The 15,502-nt window shown below is 43.0% G+C and overlaps 3 protein-coding genes across 3 annotated transcripts; 1 reads left to right on the top strand and 2 right to left on the bottom strand.

Annotated features, from left to right (window-relative positions):
• Nucleotides 1–813: 813 nt before the first annotated feature.
• Nucleotides 814–7,387, bottom strand: LOC127782812 (putative UPF0481 protein At3g02645). Its single transcript, XM_052310077.1, has 2 exons — nucleotides 6,968–7,387; nucleotides 814–2,277 (listed from the first exon to the last, which is right to left on the bottom strand). Exons 1-2 carry the CDS (start codon nucleotides 7,363–7,365, stop codon nucleotides 924–926), a joined length of 1,752 nt encoding a protein of 583 aa, XP_052166037.1. The 5' UTR covers nucleotides 7,366–7,387; the 3' UTR covers nucleotides 814–923.
• Nucleotides 7,388–9,910: 2,523 nt separating this feature from the next.
• Nucleotides 9,911–11,998, top strand: LOC127782553 (protein CHLORORESPIRATORY REDUCTION 6, chloroplastic). Its single transcript, XM_052309813.1, has 4 exons — nucleotides 9,911–10,254; nucleotides 10,943–11,077; nucleotides 11,166–11,374; nucleotides 11,482–11,998. Exons 1-4 carry the CDS (start codon nucleotides 10,044–10,046, stop codon nucleotides 11,686–11,688), a joined length of 762 nt encoding a protein of 253 aa, XP_052165773.1. The 5' UTR covers nucleotides 9,911–10,043; the 3' UTR covers nucleotides 11,689–11,998.
• A 280-nt stretch (nucleotides 11,999–12,278) lies between these two features.
• On the bottom strand, nucleotides 12,279–13,182 carry LOC127783304 (uncharacterized). The gene is made up of 3 exons (XM_052310552.1): nucleotides 13,074–13,182; nucleotides 12,888–12,931; nucleotides 12,279–12,784 (listed from the first exon to the last, which is right to left on the bottom strand). Exons 1-3 carry the CDS (start codon nucleotides 13,132–13,134, stop codon nucleotides 12,572–12,574), a joined length of 318 nt encoding a protein of 105 aa, XP_052166512.1. The 5' UTR covers nucleotides 13,135–13,182; the 3' UTR covers nucleotides 12,279–12,571.
• Nucleotides 13,183–15,502: the final 2,320 nt, after the last annotated feature.

The following is a 15,502-nucleotide window of genomic DNA, read 5'->3' on the forward strand; positions in this document are numbered from 1 at the left end:
TCCAGCACCTTTCTCCTTTTCCCCACCGATGCCATCCACCACTCGATCTCCTCTACCCCACCACCTCTTGCCAAGCCCACTCATCGCTAGATGTCCGTGCTTCTCTGATAGCCGTGAACCCCAACATGCTAAGGTTCCCTCGCTGTAGCACCTCCACCACTGCTACCTCCTTAATCCCGAATGTCGCCCACACGGCAAGTTGATCCGTCCTCACCCGAACGCTGCTCTTCCGGCCACTGCTCGCTATCGATCCGGTGGCTTCATCTCCAAGACCCGCAGCCACCATAGTGCCACTCGGCTGCACTCGTTGAGGAGCAAGGAGGAGAAAACAAAGAGAGTAGTAGAGAAGAAGAGAGGAGATAAGAAGAGAGGGAGAGGGGGGGATAGATGATAGTCGATGACATGTGGGTCCAACCTCTTGACTCATCGAGCCAACCGCGATCAACTTGTCACGTAAGCAGAAACCGCTTCCCAAATCACTGAATAAGTTTATTTGCGCCAGTTTTTAAAGATGGGGATGTGTTGTACCCGGTTTTACGGTTGAGGGAGGCGGTTCAGTTAGGAGCAAAAGAGGAGGGAGGTGAATAGACTTATTTTTTGTTGTTTCATCCAGGTTGGTGGGCCGATGAAACGCCTCGTTTTCAGCCCGTGTAAGCTAATGCTCGAGGGATTTCAGGGCAAGGCCCGGAAAATTACGGCCCTAATGACATGGAACAAACCAGCCCATAACACCTCGTCGGCGGCTCTATCGTGCCAAGCAGAGCATTGCGGTAGAGATACACTAAACCATATGGGTAAAAGCACACACAAAACTTCGCGAATTTTACAGGTATCAGCTTATACCATTCATGTACATCAACAAGTCCATAAAATTTTAGATACTGAATTTGTTATGCTCCCGAAAACAAAACAAGGCCGTAGGGCTAGGGCCCTTTACCTCCAGGCTGCGGCATCTGCAGCATGCTGCCGAACCAGCGGTTGCACTGGTACACCGAGCAGAAGGTCTGCAGCGCCGTCATGAGCAGCAGCACGACGGCGGCGAGCAGCGTGAGCACCCGCCACGACCGGAACACGTAGCGCTTCATCATCTTCCTCAGCCGAACCGCTGCCCTCCTGCTCCGGTGCTCGTTCACCGCCCGGATCACCCCGTCCAGCCTCGGCACCCTGCTCAGCCGCGTCGCCCTGCACATCCCGTTCCACATCTCCGCCGCCTCGCCGTCGCTCTTCATCCGGTTCACCACCACCCCGCTCTGCCTTAGGATCTTCACGTCCTTGGCCGTGTCGATGATGCCGTTCATCAGCTCCGTGTAGCGCGCCAGCACCAGCGGCCCGCGCACGGCCACCGCCTCGTACGCGACCAGGTTGCGGAGGACCGTCTCCGTGTTGCCGTCGACGGTGATCACCGGGAGCTTCAGCGTCGCCGCCGCGGCGTCGAACTCGATCCCGGCGATGCCCTCGGGCGCCGGGGCGAAGCGCACGCCGCACGCCGCGAGCTGCGCCACCGACGGGATCATCAGCTCCTGCGCCAGCGGGGAGTTGATGATGGTGCCCAGGTTCACCCCCTTGAGCCGCGCCTCCATGTCCGCCGCCGACGACGAAGACGACCACAGCTTCCCGACCAGCGGCGCCACCGCCGAGAGCAGCGGCACCCTGCGCATCAGCTTCCCCGGGAGGCTCGCCGCGAGGCCCATCGGCCGGGAGATGAGGTTCTTCTTGATGAACCGGATCGGCGCCATGTCGAGGCTGGACACCTGCACGCACGCCTGCTTCACCTTGTCGTAGTCGGGGATCTCCTTCTGCATTTGGTCGAACACGTCGACGGCGGAGAAGTCCTCGGGGACGAGCGGCGGCGGCTCGTTACCGACGGCCTCGGCGACGGCGTCGGTGGGGACGAGGAAGTGGTAGAGCAGCTCGAGCAGGTGGGCGTGCCTGGCGAGGTCGTCGCCGGCGACGGCGAGGGCGGCGCTGGCGGTGGTCTTGATGGGGGACACCTCGGTGATGAAGCGGCCGAGGACGCCGCGGAGGGCGTCGGCGGCGGCGGAGGCGGCCTGCGCCTGGTCGGTGCCGTGGCGGAGCTCGAGGGCGGCGGCGAAGAGGAAGAGCGGGATCTGGTTCTCGAGCATGATGGCGTCGCGCACGACGGCGTTGATCCAGTTGGCCGCCGACGAGACCATGTCGGTGGCCTCGTCGCGGTGGTAGCTCTCGAGGAAGTCGAGGAGGAAGCACGTGTCGATGGCCATCATCCATGCCAGCGTCTGCTCGTTCAGCTCCAGTAACCTACGTACATGCATCGATTTATGTGTTAATTTGATTGAGTTAATTTAGCACAAGAAACTGCTTGAATTACAAAGGCAAACCCATAATTGGGGAAACTAAGCACAAACACAGTTTCAATTTTTTTTAGTGCTACCACCGTTGCATATTATGAGTTGTTTTGATATTTTTTTCTAGTTAACTCTTTTAGCTTTGATCAAGTTTATAGAAAAATATAGCAACATTTTTAATACAAAACAAACAAACTATAAAAATATATTAAATGTTAGTTTTAATCAAACTAATTTGGTGTTTGCTACATTTTTTATAAACTTAATCGAATTTTTAATAAGTTTGATTAGAAAAGAAATGATTTATAATATGAAATGAAGGAGTATGTTTATTTACTTACCTTTGGGCATTAATGGTCGCCTCGGTTGATAAGGCATAGAAAATAAGCGAGTCAATTAAAAATAATTTTATGGTTGGGCTATATATTTCCGCTAGCTCTAAGTGGCTTAGAAGCCAAGGCTGATCAGAAAAGAAAATGGTAAAGAAAATATAAAAATTCAAAAATCTTTTGCTATCTATACTATAAAAACAATATTAGCCACTACTTTTGCATTTTTCAAAATTAATTTATGATATTATGAAGTAATCCAATATTTATTTTAAAAGTGAATATTTTATATTAAAATAAACAAACAAGTGATACTATGCCATATGTGATAGAATATTTTTTATAACATATATTATAATATATTTTAATCCATAGCAAAGAATGAACATTTTTGCTAGTAATGTACTCAGCAAACAAATTAACTATGAGGTTGGACTAACAATATGAACACCTTGTAGACCCACAACTACACCACTACAACGAGAGGATACTCGCTCTAAAATACGCGAATATTAGGGAGGAACTAATATCAAATAATTAAAAGGGATGGGGCTTCGAACTCAGATCGACTAGTCCACCACCTTATGAAGCTAGCCGGAAAACCCCTGGGCGTTTCTAAGAGGATACTCATTCTCTCTTGGCTAGCTTGGTGACTTTCTAACTTATTCGCTCTCTTGCAAGCTTGGTGATTTATTCTAGCAATTAGTTGCTCATTGAGATGTTAACGCGTCAATTCTCTCTGCCTAATTTAATCCTCTTATGTATACGTAAGATAATGATGTTATGTAGAAATGGTTTTATATAGCCATATATATCTACGTGCTAGATTACACCATGCCACGTAGATAGCCCAGTTCGTTGTTGTTTCTTGAAAGCTACATCAAGCCAACTGGTCAAAAACAAGCTCGATGTCAAAGGTTTTTGCTTGTCGTTTTTTCTCAGCTGCATTCCTATTGGCTATTGCCTTTTAGGATAGATGCAAGGATAAAAATGAAAATAAATATATAATAAGACCCGTACATGAGATATAAATTTTGGGCATAATACTTATATAATCTCAGACTCGCCTTAGACGACTAACACATCCTCTTGACCTCTTAAATTGGAATTAACGCAGAGGAGATCAAACGGTTTTGACAGGAGCGTCGTCTAAACGAATCTCCCTCTCAAGTTTTAATCTTCTATTTTCCGTCTGATTGTTAGTGTTGGCTTTCAACGAGAGTGTCATGTCACCACTATGGCCCTGTTTGATCCTCCGAGCTATTAAATAGCCCTCCGGAACCTTACTCTTTAGGATTATTAAACATAGATTACCGATAAAACCGATTCCATAACCCCTAGGCTATTTTGCGAGACGAATCTAATGATGTATATTAATCCATAATTAGCGGCTGATTACTGTAGTCACTGGTGGAGAAACCATCTTTGCTCGGTCGGCCAAAACCCACAATAGTCCCGGTTGCAATAAAAACCAGGATTAAAGATTATCTTTAGTCCCAGTTCAAAAGTTTAGAACTGCTTTTTAATCTTTAGCCCCGGTTGGTGTTTATTTTTAGTTCCGGTTGGTAATACCAAGCGGAACAAAAGATCGTGGCGGAGAGTACGAGGCATCTGCCATCCGCGAGATCGAGGAGGAGGAGACGGGCAGCCTTATCTCTTCACCTCTTCCTCCACTAACCTTATCTCTTCATCCCATTTCTTCCTCTTCCTCCTCCTCCTCTCCTCTAACTCCTCTCCTTCCCTCCCCCAGCATCCCTTCCTCTTCCTCTTCTCTAACTTCTCTTCTCTAACTCCTCTCCTTCCCTCCCCATCATCCCACTGATAGATCCGGCGGCCAGCGGCCTCGCCGCGGCGCACCGGCGGGCGGAGGCCCGGGCGGCCTCGCGGCGGCGCGGTGGGGTAGAGGCCCGGGCGGCGGCGGGCGGCGCGGCCTCGCGGCGAGGCGGAGGCCCGGGCAGCGGCCGCGCGGCGGTGGGCGGCGCTACAGCGTGGCCTCACGGTGGCGCGGCGGCGGACCGCGGGGCCTCGCGGCGGGCGGCGCGCTGGCGGCCGGCGCGGCAGCGGCTGCAGCAGCCTGTGTTTTTTTCTTTTTTTTCTAAGAATTTGTGATTCAAATATGTGATTTGATTTGTGCGTGATGTCTGTGAATATGTGATGTATTTGTGATGAATTTTGTAGAAGTTGTGATGTAATTTTGTTTTAAGATTTTGTGATCTATTTGAATATGGCCGATTTGGGGATTTGAGGATTTGGGGATAATTTATTTGGGATTTTGGGATGGGGATGGAGTGAAATCAATATATTAAAAACACAATGAAGAAAAGAAAATAATAATAGAGCAACCGGATCTAGCTAGGCTAGCTCTGTCTTTAGTCCCGGTTGGTGTTACCAACCGGGACTAAAAAGGCTCTATCTTTAGTCCCGGTTGGTAACACCAACCTGGACTAAAGATGGATTTTTACTCCCGGTTTTTTCACCTGGGACTAAAGATAGTGATCTTTAGTCCTGGATTGGTAGTCCCGGTTTGGGGGTTACGAACCGGGAGTAAAGCCCCTTTCTCCACCAGTGAGTATCACTGTAGCAAATCATGGATTAATATACCTCGTTAGATTCGTCTCGCAAAATAGAATAGGGGTTATGGAATGGGTTTTGTCAGTAATCTACGTTTAATACTCTTAAAAAGCAAGATTTTGGAGGGCTATTTAATAGCCCTCCGGATCCAAACAGGGCCTATGTCTTTGTTTATGTTTATTGAGGGACATTTTGCTAACAATTAGTAATCAATTCTACAATTTGTCATCCATGAGCGTGATTTCTAAAAAGAAAATGTTGTGGTACAAGCGTTTTATTTTTCTCTCTTTTTTTCTAACCTTGTATAGGTTTACATTAATCTTAGAACTCCATTAAATCTTATAAAAAGACCATTATATTTGCCCCTAAAGAGACCTCCGTTAAGATCAGCAATTATGCAGAATCTGCGTATGAATGAATATAATTGAACGACAACAATTGTTGAAGGGTTCATATTCTATTTATTTATGTGAATATTAAGGGTATTGTAGGGGTAAAATGGTCTTTTTAGAAGATTTAACGGTGGTCTACGATGGTGCCTAACAACAGTAGAAAAGAATAAAAAGGAAAAGAAAATGCTTGTACGATGGTATTTCATTGAATCCAACTTCGTTGATGATAATTTAATAGAACAGGTAGTTTGTCAATAGCAAAATTTAGGATTTTCTCTTATTTATTTAATTCGATCTAGCTAAATAGCTAGAAAAAAATAATATACTCTAAAATTAAAGTTATTAAAAATCTTAAAGAATTTTACAATACACTATCACTCGACAGCCTCAGCTGGGTTAAAAGACTACAGCGAGAGAAATTGGGAATGCTATATAAATTAGGCAAGCATAATTAAGCTAGCCTGTACTGTAATTAAAAAGGGATCTGCATGCATGTGAATCGATCGGCAGATCATCACCAACCCTTTTAAGTAAAGCAAAGTTGCAAACTAATGGCATGGCATCTCGATCGCCTACAGCAACATGCATGCTAAAAATTTAACCTACACATGATGATGACGATAATTAATTAACTAGCCGAGTTCTTGTCAGCTTATCAGTTCGCGGCTACTTCCTCATTTATTGCAAGTACATTTCTTAAACTACTTGCTGTTTTTGGTAGGTTGAGTTGGGAACTAATCCCTCGTGGATGCAACGACTCATTACTACATAATTAATTATTAATTTTTTAAATAGATTAATATAATTTTTTAAAACAATTTTCCAATAGAAAATTTTTACATAAAACACATGTTTAATAATTTGGAATGTGTGCGCACGAAAAACGAAAAAGAGTTGGGTGCTTGGACCCCCTAATACAGTGATACTCTGTCCATCAAATAATATAAAAGGCGCACACATATTTCAACATTAACTTTAAAAATATTTTACCAACAATTAGTATAAATAATATGAATTTTTATTTGCTGAAAATAATATCATTGGATTGAGATTTGAATATGTTTCATACGGTTATAATTTGTTGCTACAAACTTTATAGTATACGAGAAATTATAAACCAAAGATTAATTTTGAAAATCATGTCGAGTTTGATCATGCCTTATAATAGAGCGAGTACGTTTTATGAAAACACTTTTAATAGAAATTTCTTTAAAACAATAAATCAAAATTTCAAGTTTATGGCACTAAACATTTGATTAATTATAGACTAATGCATGGTTAGTGTCCGTTTTACAAACCCAAGTGTATATAGTTTCAGCTGGAAGCTAGGCAATACACAGTACATATATACCTGTGGTAGGGGGCGAGGATCTTGTCGTGGATGTCGGAGAATCGGCGGACGAGGTCGTCGAACCTCTTGCCGGCGGCGAAGAGCTTCTCGGCGCGCTTGGCGGCGGCGAGCTTGTAGCGCTCCATGTCGCGCAGCTCGGGGCGGCGGCAGTGGTAGGGGCCCAGGGCGAAGTGGTGCGGCGCGTACGCCTCGGGCCTCGTCGACCTCAGCACCCTCGGCACGTCGAACACCTTCACCGCCGCCGCCCCGAGCTCCTCCGCCGCCCGCTCCGCCATGCTCTCCCTCACCCTGCTCAGCCACCGCCCCTCGTCGAACCCCACGCCGGCGTTCCCCGCCGCCACTCCCACGAACCTCGCCTGCTCCTGCAGCCTCGCCATCTGCTCGCCGCCGCTACCCATCGCCGCCGTCGTCGTCGTCGTCTCCGGCCTCCTCTTAGCTAGCTTTAATTTGAGTTGGGTTCTATATATATGTATATATAGCACTATAGCAGTATATGTGGGGTAGTTATTAGGTCAAGGGAATGATGGATTAGTGCAAGTGGGAGGTTAGATGGAGTTAAAAAGGGGATTAAGTTAGATTAATTAGGGCTAGACAGCGCGTAAGCCACAGAGACTACGTGAAACATGCTCATCATATATATGTGATCTATATATATCAAGTTGCACAGAGTCGTCCTTACCGAGTGAATGAAGAAGAACGGGAATGCACGGATGCATGCATGCACATGTGAGACTTTAATTTCTTCTCCTGATGAGGTTGTGAACATTTTATATCTGAACTTGTTAATTTGTAAGTTGTATGTAGTATATATAGACTATGTCAAGTCATCCCCCACAGGTTTTGTAAATAAGTTCATAAACGACTCATATATATTGTTGTATAAACAGAAAACCCGAAAACTTCAAAATTCTATATATATAAGATTTGGCTACAGGGCTCCACCACTGAGATCAAGGCAATACTGGATTCTGGGACGGATCCAATGTGCGTAGATGCTGGGAGAACTTGAGTTCCGTATTCCACTAGATCACCATTGATATGTAGAAGGAGAGAGGGGAGGATGAAAAGAGAGAGAGGTGAAAAAGTTAGAGGGCTGAAGGAGGAAAAAGGAGATGAGTCCCCTTTAATCTTATCCTGGATTTGCTCTCGAAGGTTAATAATTTTAGGTTAGAAAACGTGTCATAAGCAAGAGCATACATGAATCATGCTCATATATTCTAAGAAACTTTGGAGTTGATGCAAAGATGAAGGTCTTCAATCGTCACCTCCTTCCCCCAAAAAAAAACCTCTTACAAAGGTGACTTAGGTTAAACTCCATCTTTATGTGAACTTCTTAATAATTAATTAGACAGCATGTCAATGATGATGAGCATCTCATATTATACTGTTGAGCCCTAGTTAAAGAAACGTTGCAAACGTGGAGGGGCCACACAGTGTTTTTTTTTTCCTTTTTTTTTGAAACTGGCCAAAACAGTGGATAAGGGCATCGATCTAGGACAATGATACAGCGTTGCCGTCTTGCAGACATATATGCATGTGGAGTTAAGTATATATATAGTACGGTACAGCTTAATTCAGCTAGCTAACGACGATGATTATTTAGAGTAACACACAGATTGGTTAATTATATGAGTTGATGGGTACTTGTGTTTGCATTATGATTTTGATTACATTTATGTCACCTCGTATAATACCGGCTGAATTAATGAACAACTTACGTATACCGCAAATGGGGAAAAGAAATTGAATCAGTACGTACGTAGTGTTTTTCTTTGGCCACTTGTAATCGCTGTTTCAAATAGTTTGTGATTTCCAATGGAAGGCAGAGCCGGTAAATGGTCTTAAAAAATCATTACATATTGTCAACGCAATTATAATAAGTGTAACGACGGAAAGAAAGAAGCATGTGATCGAACTTGTGAAGGGTTTCATATTTGTATTTGTATTGTACACAACATATACCAGGATATAACTATACCTATTTAATTGATTTTATCACACTGAAAACATGATAAAGCACGAAAATTTAATAGGTTACATATGCATGCTTATAATAACTAACAATTTGACTAAAATGATTTGCTAATTACTATTAAATGGTTATATATTATGATGAATAAAAGTTTTATGATTATATTTATAACGCTACACACACTCGATGATATAACGGAGGGAGTATATTTGAATACCTATAAATTTTCATAAAAAAAACAAGTGGTCAAAATTTAAACTTGAATAGTGTTATTACCAATTATTCGAAAACGGAGTGACTATATATCATATATATGTATGGAAAACGGCTCAACAACATCCTAAGCATGAAAGCATCCAAATTTTGCTCGGTTACACATCAAGTGATATTATAACATGTCATTAATAAAGGGCATTATGCAACTAATATCATTTTCAAGCTGGGGTGAAACTTGGTGTGATGGGTCACGACCTCCTTGTGCATGTTAATTTTGTCTCTATATAATCGAGAAAAGATTATCTTTTTTGAGCTAAGAAAGTTCCATGTCTTATCGTTTGACGCACAGCAGATACCAACAAGAGTTGGAGCTCCAAAACGACGGCATGCATGTTCTGAGAGGCCATACTACTTTTGATTTTGTGAGGATTCATCTCACATGCACGCACTAGTTTAAAAAAAAATTGAAACGAACATGTGTATGTGAAACACATGGGTTAATATATTTCATCAACCTTGAATTTTGAAGTAGAAGAAAATGGAATAAGATGATGTCAAACTGCATGTGATCTGTGCCCTGCTTTGTCTCAACAGTCAACACCAGGAGCTGAGCTGTACAAATTGGGCCGCACATTTCATGGGCCGGGCCGGGAGAAGTAAAAGGCCCATATGGGCCCACAAATGTGCTGTTCCATAAAAAAAATAAATATAAATTACTTGTAATAATAATAAAAAAAGAAGAAGAAAAAGCGAGATAATTAAAGGATAATAAAATTTGGCGGGGAGAAGCCACGACCGTTCGCCGGCGTTGCGTCTCCCGCCGCGGTGACCTCACCTCTCTTCCTCGCCGCCGGCGGCCGCGCGTCCATCGCCGTCGCCGTCGCCGCCATGGCCGCCACCGCACTCCAACTCCCAGTGGCCAGCTCGCAACGTCTGACGCTGAGGCGTTTCCCCGGCAGCGGCTCGTTGGGTCGGTACTCTGGGTTGCGGTGGCCCGTCGCGGCGCAGGCGAGGAGGGCGGCGGAGGAGGGGTTTCGTCTCCGTGTCGCGTTCAACCCCTCCGGGAACTTCGACCTCTCCCTCTCCACCGACCAAGACGGTGAGCGACTAGGAGTAAAAACTACTGCCAATTTGGAAATGAATTTCTCCATGGAGAGCGGTTGAAAACCAAAATTCCGTATTTTATTCAGTTTTGTGTTTGAGTTTGAAAACTATATAATTTTCTGTAGTAAGACAATACTACTGACTTGTTTTTTTTTCTTCCATTGCTAACTATTACAGTGCACCGTCAATCTGCTACATATGAGTATCTGACTGAGATGATTGACTCTTAGTGAAGTTACATCAACCATCACAGTTGATAACCATCGCAGTTGATGTGCAAATTGCAAGAATACTAATCTTTTTATGACCAAAACATTTGAGCTTTTCACTCAATCGTTTGATTCAGTCAAAGATGTTCTCAAACTTCAATTGCATGGGAGGGATGTGGCTTGGAAATGCCTAATTAACCACAGGGTGGTTCATTTATGTGAAACCCTGTTTATTGGTTGCTAGAGGTTCCCTGAAGGGTAAAAGTTGTTATTATGCTTGAAACAAAGCAAGGGTGGAAGTGATTTTATTTCTTCATGCTGGGTTGACCTCATGTTACCTAGTAAAATTTGTTACAATTAAAACTTTATTTGTTGCCTATCAGTCGTTCTGTGTGTATAATATGCACTTGTTCCTTGATTTGGTAAATCCATTTCTTTTGCTTGCAAATGACAACCTTCGACGGCTTGCTGTAGATGCCCCACAAGTTGAGCCTCCACCACCACCTACAGAAGGTCGCTTTGAGATTGTCATCAACACCGATATCATCCGGACGCTCGACCTTTCGCCTGTTCATGAAGTACTTGGTGACTTGAATTCCCTGACACCAGGTGCGCAACAATGAAAGTCATGACATTGTATTGTTTCAACAGTCAATTCCATGTTATAGTTAACAAGAATCTTATGTGTATCATTCAGCTCAAACAAGAAATCTCTTGGATCGAACGGTCGGGTTTACTATAAACTATGAGAGGGAGGATCCATATGATGTGAGGGAGCTGTCAGAGTTCCCTGATATAAGGCTATGGTTTGTGAGGCTTGATGCTTGTTACCCTTGGTTCCCTGTTGTGCTTGATTGGAGAGCTGGTGAACTTGCCAGATATGCCGCAATGCTGGCCCCTCACCAGGTAACAAGATATAACCTGAATTTTGCATCCCCAAATAATTTGGTCCTACATATACTTCCATGTCGTTTTGGAGTTTAAGATGAATTCATATTTGCAAAAATCTGCAGATGAGCATGAGGCTTGGTGTGGTCTTCAACCCGGAGGCGCTGGAGCTGTTTGTGATGAAGAAGGTGTTCATTGTTTACTCATGGCTAAAGCAGCAGGAACATCCTAAACCTGGACTCAAGACGGCTGACATGGCCAGGATGCTTGGTTTCGGTATAGGAGATGAATTATTCGACTTGATTGAGAAGTATCCTGCTGGTCCTTCATGAATCTATCTCCATAACCTAGAGAATTTTGTCAATAATAGGCATCACATCATACCTTTTTCTTATTTTTTTTAAGCATCACCCAGGGCGAAATGCTCACCTGAATATGGGTTACATCATACTGAATCAAATGATAACTGTTTTCAGTCGTCTGGGCTTTGCTATATGTTGTTGTTGTCTACAGGAAACAATTCAATGTGTAAATAGTGCCAAAGAAATCAAATTTTAGCTCAGGAGTACAGTTTGAGATTTTGCTTCTGGTGCTAGTAACTTTGTAAGCTCCTGCAACTGTGATATGAATATAATTTTGCCACTAACGCCTTGCTTGAGAAAGAAATCTCTCCCCTTATTTTAATTGCAGCTGTCTCCCCTGTCTTTATCCAGGAAGCATCCGACATTCGAAGAGATAAGCAATCATCTCTCTGCTCATCAGTAGTCGTCAGAGTTTTGTTAGGGAGCAGAATTTGCAGCACAAACTGTACACTCTCCTTCAAAAAGGCGCAGCGTTTCCTGCAACCCTGTCTAACCTGAATGCCTTGAGAACAAGAAAACAAAGATAATTTTAAGCCTGAGTTTACTCTAACTGACAGTTTGATTGGACTGTCGAATGACATGTGGCCGTCCGGTACAGTTGCCTGAATGACAATCCTAGAACAGTACTAATCCTGTTCCTTAACAGTTCTCTTCAGACTGAAGCTGAATTCAATTGGACATAATCAAATCATACAAGAAAAACTACTCTTCAGAACTAACTAATGTGCTGAAAAACTAGTGAGCCACAGAGCTCACATGGTCCAGTTCATCTTTCTGAAGATTGATGGAGGTAGCATCTTCAGAGAAAACTGAACAAGTTTTCATCATCTATGATCTATCTGCTACTTGCAATCTAGCATGGACCGCAGGGAGTTGTTCGGTGGTGATTCGGTGAATGACCACCGGGCCCGGAGTAGTCCTCACTGAACCTTGGATCCATGTCATGGGGATTGCTCATCTTCGGAGGCCTCGTTCTACTTCTACCTGGGCCACGCCTGTCGTTGGATGCGCGACGCGTGTCGATCGGACGGTTAGCAGTTGACTGCCATTTGGAGTTCAGCATCCCCTGTCAATTTAGGTGTTCAAGTTCAGTTGATCACTACATTTCCGTGCTGCGATTCAGCATGTTAATTAGTGGAGCTGTGTTCAGGCTCACAGATTGTACTGACCTCATTGTTCAGAGCTGCATGCAACCCCATGTCCAGCCTAAGTCCTATACAAGATGAAATGGATTGTATGTAACAAGAATCAGCACCTTTACATTCATGATACACAACAATGAGAGGTAGAAACAAAATGTAGCTGAACTCAAATATGAAAACGAGTATTAGATATTACTTGTCCTGAAACATTACCATGAGCTGTTGCTGCCATGATCAGGAGGATGACAGAAGCCAATACCATGGAACTCTTCATTGCAGTTACTAGTGCTGATGAAATGAAGTTCCAAAACAAGAGAGTTGAGGTCTGTCAATTGAAGCCCAAGGCAATGCAAACTGAGGGCTTTTGTCTGCATATATATATATAGGCAACATATCCTATGCACACAGGCCCTCACGTGTACACACGTGCACACCAACTAAAAAATGTCACCAAAAAATCTAGAAAAAATCATACACATACTTTCAATTGTATTACACCTAGGGTTAAAATCTTAACGTCAAATTCATTATATTTTAGCCGTAACAAAAAAAACAAAAAATCTGACAGTTTTAAGGTTGCAATTTTGTCAGAATTTTATCTTTTTTGTTATTCTCTATGTAAAATGAATTTGAAGATGCGACTTTGCACGTAGATGTAATACTATTGAAAGTATATGTATGAATTTTCCTAGAATTTTTTGTGATAATTTTTAGTTGGTGTACACGGTGTGTACATGTGAGGGCCTGTGTGCATAGGATACACTCCCATATATATATATATAGGTGGGGTCAGCTAACAGCTTGTTCCCAGATTTCAGAATGCTTTGGAAATCTGAATCACAGATGCTCACATGCATGTCTCCTAGCTGGGTGTTTTCTGACACAAGCTCTTGTTAATTAGTCTGAATCAAAACGGAAGAGTCCTGGATGTGATTTATTTTATGAGCACATGTAGCTTTGGTTTTGAGTCAAGATGCCACGTTTTCAGGATTGGTGTTTCCCTTGAAAAGTGGTGCTTGCATGTTTTACTCTGACCTAGTATGTAGTGCATGTCCTGACTCTGGGCTATGCCATATTCCAGGGTTTTATCTGAACTTTTGTTACTACTGCCTAGGTTGTCAGGATCATGATCCATGTCACAGTAAACTTGTGTTCAAAGCCTTGCTGGACCATTCAGATCCTGATCCTATGTAGTATTGCAGTTATAAAATATTGATATGAAATCTAAGGATGATTGTTTCTTTTTTCAGCAGCAATTGTTTATTTAAACTAAATCACAAGAAAATACTCCTACTGGGTCTTTTGGAACGAGTGAATTCGCGCGTTCGTGGAGTATTCGTAATAAATTCAAAGCAGCGTCTATTTTGTACACTCAATTTAGTATCTTATTAAGTTAACGTAAAAATTCGAAATTAATAATTAGTAAGTTATAGCTAGCATGGTCTTCAATCTAAGAATTATAATATCACTCTATAAAATGGGATTTTCCAGTCGGCCAAAATGGACTTTTGCAGGTGGTTAGTAGTGCCATCAGAAACCAAAGGCCAGTGAATATAACTATTTGCGATGGTAGACGCCAACCGTCAAAATGCAGATATTTGTGCTGGCAGTTAACTTAAGTAGCCCGTCGGTGATAATAGATCTACGCCAGTGGGCCGTGCCCCCTCCCCAGTCCCCACGGGATATGCCTTCGCAGGTGGGACCCACTATCAACCGCTAGCGAAAGAAAAGTGTGGCACCATGAAAAAATCGTTTTTAAAATAGTATACGGACTTTTATCTTGGGTTAATTTGATCATGCTATTATAAATATGCTGAATTAAAAAAATACCATTACTATTCACAATATCAGCTAGGTGTCACTGAAATTTTGTAAAATTGAAAAATGCTATCACTGCCAAGTTTTCTCTTAAACTCAGTCAATTTCTATCTCGTTCTCTCCTCTCTCTCTCTCTCTCACTGCTGCTCTATCTTCTCCTCTCTTTGTGTGAGGCTGGGGCCGAATGAGGTGGTCAATTTCGTTTTGGGCTAAAATTTCAGAAATTTTGGTGCACCGAATTTTTTGAAAATTTTCATTCTGTTATCCGAAATTATTTGAAAATTTAATAAAATTTGATTGAATTTTAATAAACTTTGACCAAATTAAAGAAAAACCAAAAATTTCGACGGATATTATTTGAATGCCGGTAGGGGGCGAAATTACGCAAATTGACAACCCTGACCAGCCTAAACTGCTGTCGCCTCCCCCTGCTTCTCGTCTGACTCGTCGCTGGCCGGCATCAGGCCATCCCCTCCTGGTGCTGTTGTAAACGGCATCATACTTGATTGAGTCAATGGGGCTGATTCTTAACAAATACGGATCGAGTAGCCAATCTTGATGCTATCGATTTGTATATGACTCAATCAGTGACATGACGACAGGCTAATTAATTTGATGTAAATTCAATTACATTTAACAGTGTGTTGTAAAAATGAGATTATTATATATACATATAAATTAGTTTATGGAACTTTGCCTGCATAGATATACTTGTACTGATTTCAGGCGATCGTACGTGCGACAATTGCGCCGGCTGCGTGTGTGCTTCTCGCCGCGACTCGCGATTTCTACAGAGTACGTGTGGACGCGATTATTCCAACCAT

This window comes from Oryza glaberrima, chromosome 8 (assembly GCF_000147395.1).
Source record: "Oryza glaberrima chromosome 8, OglaRS2, whole genome shotgun sequence".
Taxonomy (NCBI): domain Eukaryota; kingdom Viridiplantae; phylum Streptophyta; class Magnoliopsida; order Poales; family Poaceae; genus Oryza; species Oryza glaberrima.

Bases quoted from the DNA above. Each gene is read 5' to 3' on its own strand.
- LOC127782812 (XM_052310077.1), bottom strand. From the start codon at position 7,365: ATGGGTAGCGGCGGCGAGCAGATGGCGAGGCTGCAGGAGCAGGCGAGG. The intron at 2,278-6,967 runs GTATATATGTAC...GCATGTACGTAG, and splicing joins ATCCTCGCCCCCTACCACAG to GTTACTGGAGCTGAACGAGC.
- LOC127782553 (XM_052309813.1), top strand. From the start codon at position 10,044: ATGGCCGCCACCGCACTCCAACTCCCAGTGGCCAGCTCGCAACGTCTG. The intron at 11,078-11,165 runs GTGCGCAACAAT...TGTATCATTCAG, and splicing joins CTTGAATTCCCTGACACCAG to CTCAAACAAGAAATCTCTTG. The intron at 11,375-11,481 runs GTAACAAGATAT...AAAAATCTGCAG, and splicing joins CAATGCTGGCCCCTCACCAG to ATGAGCATGAGGCTTGGTGT.
- LOC127783304 (XM_052310552.1), bottom strand. From the start codon at position 13,134: ATGAAGAGTTCCATGGTATTGGCTTCTGTCATCCTCCTGATCATGGCA. The intron at 12,932-13,073 runs GTAATGTTTCAG...CATCTTGTATAG, and splicing joins CATGGCAGCAACAGCTCATG to GACTTAGGCTGGACATGGGG. The intron at 12,785-12,887 runs GTCAGTACAATC...CTAAATTGACAG, and splicing joins ATGCAGCTCTGAACAATGAG to GGGATGCTGAACTCCAAATG.